The sequence below is a fragment of the Rhipicephalus sanguineus genome, unplaced genomic scaffold, assembly GCF_013339695.2.
Source record: "Rhipicephalus sanguineus isolate Rsan-2018 unplaced genomic scaffold, BIME_Rsan_1.4 Seq826, whole genome shotgun sequence".
Taxonomy (NCBI): Eukaryota; Metazoa; Arthropoda; class Arachnida; order Ixodida; family Ixodidae; genus Rhipicephalus; species Rhipicephalus sanguineus.
Genome location: NW_023616075.1, coordinates 52,922 through 59,052, shown reverse-complemented (window position 1 = coordinate 59,052; position 6,131 = coordinate 52,922). Strand labels below are relative to the sequence as shown.

At 55.0% G+C, this 6,131-nt stretch overlaps 1 protein-coding gene across 1 annotated transcript; it reads left to right on the top strand.

Annotated features, from left to right (window-relative positions):
- Positions 1-679: 679 nt before the first annotated feature.
- On the top strand, positions 680-2,650 carry LOC119378407 (uncharacterized). Its single transcript, XM_037647567.1, has 3 exons — positions 680-1,624; positions 1,736-2,347; positions 2,408-2,650. Exons 1-3 carry the CDS (start codon positions 680-682, stop codon positions 2,648-2,650), a joined length of 1,800 nt encoding a protein of 599 aa, XP_037503495.1.
- Positions 2,651-6,131: the final 3,481 nt, after the last annotated feature.

Here is a 6,131-nt window from a genome sequence, read left to right as displayed (position 1 = left end):
CGGCTCGACTCGGACCCAACTACCTTCTATGTGGTGACATGAACGCTCATCACACAATGTGGTGGAGTCGCACCTGCTCGTCACGAGGAAGGGATCTGGTGGACGTTATCCATCAACTGGGCCTGCAAGTCTTGAACACGGGGTCCTTCACCTTCGTCCGCAAAATAGGTCGACCCTCGTGCACCGCCATCGACGTGAGCTGGCTAGCGAGGGAGACCGGTACGGCTGGGCAACGCAGCCTGACTCCTGGGGTTCGGACCACCTGCCGATCGTCATCACACCGGCGGGAGGGAAGATGCCAAGGACCAGGCGGTGCAGAACAGTCGATTGGCGAGCTTTCCGGCAGCAGCTCAAAGACGCCCCGGAGGACCAGGCCTTCCTGGATCTGGTGGCAGCAGCAGCGCGAGCAGCCACAATCCAGTCCTGGATGCCCGAGAACCATCCTGTGCCAGACCTCCGCCACCTGAACTTACGGGCTGCCAGATGCAGGGCTGAGAGAAGGTACCTAAAGGTCCAGTGCCCAGATCATCGCACACTTTTCAACCGTGTCGATGCGGTATGCCGGCGACATGCCAACCGTCGCAGACGGCAGAGTTGGCAGGGCACCTGCCACTCTCTTAGCCAAGCAAGAGGTGACGCAAAAGCATGGCGGCTTCTACGGTGTCTCGTCATCGGACCAATGGCGGGGCAACCCGTACTTGCAGTGGCCATCCGCTTGGGCATCAGTGAGCAAGAACTGGCAGAACGGCTGGCCGATCGCTTCACGGCACTGCCATTAGCCCGACCTGCGGCCATCAGCACCACGCCTGCCCCCAAGCCGCCGCAAAGCCACCACCCTGCCTGGACTGCCAGCCAAATTGCAGCTCTATGCCAGGAGCCCATTTTCGAGTACGTGCTGAATGCTGCTCTGGCCAGAACCAAGCGCCGAAGTGCCCCCGGCGCCGACGGCATCACATACCAGATGCTGCGTAACCTGGATTTGGCTGCCCGACAACGCCTGTTGAGGGCTTTCAATGACGTTTGGCAGAGTGGCACCCTACCTGAGGCCTGGCTGACTGCTGTGGTGGTGCCCGTCCGGAAACATGGTCGCCCTGGTGCAGCCATTGCATCCTACAGGCCCATCTCTCTCACCTCTGCTGCCTGCAAGCTCATGGAAGCCATAGCTCTGGCACGCTTGAGTTGGATTGCTGGGGCAACGGAGTTCCTATCAGAGCAGCAGACAGGCTTCCGGTGCCACCGCTGCACAGCAGACTCAATTGCGGACGTCGTCTCCACCCTGGAGGAGGCCAGGAGCAAAGGCGAGGTGGCCCTCCTTGTACTGCTGGATGTCCAAAGCGCTTTTGAAGGCTTGCCACATATGGTCATAGAGAGTGCTCTGGACGCACTTGGCATAACGGGCTTTCTCCGTGCTTTCATCAGTGCCTTCTTAGACGGACGGACCCTCCGGGTTAGAATTGGGCGCGCGGTCGGCGATCCAAGCTCAGTGACAGCCGGCGTCGCACAAGGTTCTGTCCTGAGCACCTTTTTGTTCAACTTGGTGCTGGCAGGGCTACCTGAAATGCTACCGGTTGACAATCGCTACCCCACGCAGTGCTCCTTGTACGCAGAAGACGTGGCACTGTGGGTTAGGGGGCCCAGGCGGAGCCTCATTACCATCAGCCGCTCCCTGTAACGCTCCCTGGATGCTGTGACCTCTTTCTTCAAAACGATCGGGCTGATCGTGTCCCCCACGAAGACGGAGGCGCTGCTGGTTCACCCCAGAGTCGCTGCGCGGAGGGCCATCCGAAAGCTTGTGTTGGGAGACCGGCCAATCCCGTGGAGCAAGGCGGTGACGTACCTGGGGCTAAGGATCGATCACCGCCTCACCTGGATACCAGCCGTCAAACTCGCGACCTTCAAGGCAACCAAAGTTCAGACTGCTGTGGGCAAGCTGTTGAGCAGGGGCCAAGGGTGCACCCCGCGACTGGCACTTCAGCTCTACCAGGGGGCTGCAACGGCAGCGCAAACCTACGCACTGCCCCTGGTGCATTTGGCGCAACACCGCAAGGAGCAGTTGGAGCGGCAACACCGCATGGCGATTCGGCGCTTCATGGGACTCCCGCGCCAGTCGCCCGTGGCTGCTTCATTGGCAGAGGCCCAGACGTGGCCTCTGTCTCTCCTTATGCTGCGACAGGCGCTGCATCATGTGGACCGTCTCCACAGGGCTCCAGGGGGCGATGCCCTCCTACGGAGACTGCGGAGCCGACCAGCTTCACAGATGGGACAAATCTGCGCACTCTATGAAGAACTGGTGCCCGCGGCTCCCTGTCCTATCCAGCCCCCTCCACCACACCAGCAGCCTCTGGACGTGCGTTTGGAGCTGGGCAACCTCAGCAAAAGGCGAACACCGGCGTGCGAGCTCCACCAGTCAGCCGTGGCGAAACTCCACGCCAGGCTGCGGGGGCACCTCCTGGTGTTCACGGACGGATCTGTCCGGGACAGCCCCCGCTCGGCCGCGGCTGCCTGTGTCATACCCACGACTGGGACGACCATCCGGTGCCGCCTTCCCTTCCACGCCAGCTCCACTGCAGCAGAATTGGCTGGCCTTCACTTGTCAGCCGACTATCTCGCTGCTATGCCACCCCAGCTGCCCGTGGCGATCCTGTTGTAGAAAACAATAAACGCAGCCAGCCAGAAAAGGCAAAGAAGAAGAAGTAGAGAACACGTTCTATCATGGCGACACGATGGCTCCTGGCCCAGTTCTTCTGTACCTGCTAATATCGTAGCGTCTACATTTTGGTGCCGAAAACCCACGTGCGGACGCGCCTTCCTTCTACGCACGGCGACCAGGAATCTACTCTCGCTTCGCGTCGCGGGTGGTGAGGAATCGACGGATCGTGGATGCGAAGATCGGCGTTTGTACAACGACTTCGGCCAGCAGCATTGTTCGCCCAATGGATCGACTGAAAGGCAAGCGATCTGCACGACGCGCGCAGAACACGAAGATAATTCAAGAAGCGCGACTCTTGCTTGAATCCGCTGACGTCGAGATCGCGAAGCTCTCAGCTGTAAAGGAACGACTCGCGGCTAGCAACGACGAGCTCTCTCAGATCGACGAGCTATATGAGCAGTATATTCCGACAGAAAATATTGAACAGGAATATACAGCTATAGCTGAATACCAGGATGAAGCCGCTGGCATCCTTGCTGAGCTACAATGCCGAATATCCCAAATGGCGAGAGATCGGAACGGCCATACTCAAGCTCCCAGTGGTGAAAGCATAGAAGAACTGGCTTTCCGAAATGAGGCTCCCGCAAGATTCACGGCGCCCCGGTTACCTCAGCTGCATATCCCAACGTTCAGAGGTGACATCGCACAGTGGACAGGCTTTTGGGAGCAATTCGAACAAGTTGTTCATCTCAACAACGACCTGACGCCTTCCACTAAATTCTATTACCTGAAGAGTTTCCTAGCCGGTGACGCAGCAGCAGCGATCGCGGGTTTGCCCACGACCGAATCATGTTACGCCGACGCTGTGGCTATGTTGAAGGAACGATTCGGCGACAAAACAACGATTATTCAGCACCATCTGACAGCACTGAGGAATCTTCCGAACGTGACATCAACTAACGACATCCGCGGTTTTCGAAGATTGTATGATGCCACGCAACTGAATATTCGCTGCCTTGGAGCCCTGAATGTGCCTACTCTGACATATTCAGCTATGCTCGTCGACATCTTGCAGCAGGCTCTACCACGTGACATCAGTCTCTCCTTCATTCGACTAAAACGACACCGCGCCTTGACACAGTCATCTGACGTAAGTCCTGCTCAAGTATCTTCATCGGGTGCACCAGCAGATACATCAACTGCCTCGGACGCCGAGCTGAACGACCTTTTGCTGTTCATGCGGGTGGAGCTAGAAAGCAGGGAGCAGCACGCGTTCCCACATCCAAGGCCTTCCATTGAAGATCGCACGGACAGCACACACAGTGGCATCCCAACGACGTCAGTTTTGCACGCCTCGTCTGTCGCAAGGTGGGAATGTTTCTTCTGCCGCACTCATCAATATGGGACGCGAAGCTGCAGCGCCGATATCCCTCTTGCTGTCAAGAAAGAGCAGCTGAAAAAGGACAACCGGTGCTTCCGCTGCACGTCAAGAGGACATCGAGCGAAGGATTGCCGAGTCAAGCTCACCTGCAGTTCTTGCCGCGGAAGACACGCTTCAAGTATGTGCGACCCGACTTACAAGGCTACCACGACGACAACAGGAAAATCAAGAAGCACCACAGTGTGCGTTTCTTCTAACGGGATTTATTCCTGCGATGAAACACCATCCAGCAAGCAACCAATCAAGGACAACGCGGTCTACCTTCAGACATTTTGCACCGACATAGTCAACAACGACAAGAGCAAATGCATTCGCGGGATTCTGGATGGAGGTAGCCAGAGGACCTTTATTCAGCAAGATATAGCTCGTATGCTTAACCTGAAGGTGGTCAGACAGACACGGTTAGCACTGAATACCTTCGGAAGCACTTGCTCTTCAGCACCAGAACAGCGGAACGTGGTTGAAATACAGCTTCGAAACAGGTACAACAAGGCTGACATCCGCATAGAAGCTGTAGTCATCCCTACCATTTGCCACGAGTTGACTGTGTCGTCAACCAACAGCACATTCATTCAAGAATTAAGAGGAAAAGGAAAGTTGCTCGCGAACGACTACTGGCCTAAGGACTCAACAGACACCGGAATCGGTTTGCTAATAGGAGCTGATTATCTCTGGCAAGTAATCACCGGCGAAGTCATACGATGCCCAGACGTTCCAGGACTTGTGGCGATCGATACTATTTTCGGTTGGACAATACAAGGACCAGTCTCCCAAAAGACCTTCTTTGACTGCGGTACTCATCTGGTCAGCGTCTTGCGAGTGGCTGCAGTGGAAGAATCTGCAGCGGAGATCTCATGGTCTTTACCGAAGATAGAGTCTATGAGCATTAATTACTATAAAGAATGTCCTTCTCATAAACATCCGCAGTTTAAGCAGACAATCAAGCAGTCTGGCGGCCGAGACTCTCTAGTACTACACGACGGCTTAAACAACGTAAGCGGAGAAGACAGAACACTTGCCCGGACTTCGAAGCAGAGTTTCTCTGTCGATGACTTGCGGCCAGGAGACGACAGTTTTGACCAAGCCTTAGATGAGGACAACGAGGCAAAGTCAATTTTGGGCAACGCCGTAATGAACTTTCGGAAATGTGAAACAAACGACAGCCAACTCCTCGAAGATTCTGAGGAAAACAAAGCGTGTCTACAAGAATGTGACAGCAGTTCCGCAGCAGTTCTAGGTATGCGCTGGAACACCAACGAAGATTACTTGCAAGGTTCTTCAAATGCAGCAACAAAGTTGCTAGTTTTAGTAAAGGTGGAAACGAAGCGGACTACACCACGAACAACTTCCAGAATATTCAGTCCCTATCTGGCATGCTGTGCACGCTTACTCGTCAGGAATTCAATCATCGCTCATCCGGATCCCCACTCCTGTGACACATCAGGTTGTCATCGGAATACCATGAAAGATGTGATCAGGAAGTACCGTGAAGACCCTCATCGTTGGGAAAGATGGAAAACAGAGTATCTCCTGAAATTAAGACCTCCGTATGGATGCCCTCCATGATTCAAGCGATGTATAATGTTAGACGGTGTCGAATTACTACAAGACGACAGGAAGAATCTGTGTTTTTGGCTTCTAGGCCGACTATTGGAAGTATAACCTCGTCGTAATGGACTGGCGCGGGCTTACACCATCAAGACGCACGACGGAAAAGTGTTTAAAAGACTCTTTCAAGCTCTGCATCCCCTAGAAATGCCTATTACTTCTGGGGCGGGGCAGGATGTAGAAAACAATAAACGCAGCCAGCCAGAAAAGGCAAAGAAGAAGAAGAAGTAGAGAACACGTTCTATCATGGCGACACGATGGCTCCTGGCCCAGTTCTTCTGTACCCGCTAATATCGTAGCGTCTACACCTGTAGACTTCCGGCCAGCCCTACAAGCGCTGGTGCAGCCAGACCAAGCCGACATTACCGTGGCGTTACTGCACGCCAAGCTAACCGCCATCGAAGCTAGCGGTGCGCGTCTGTCCCTTCACTG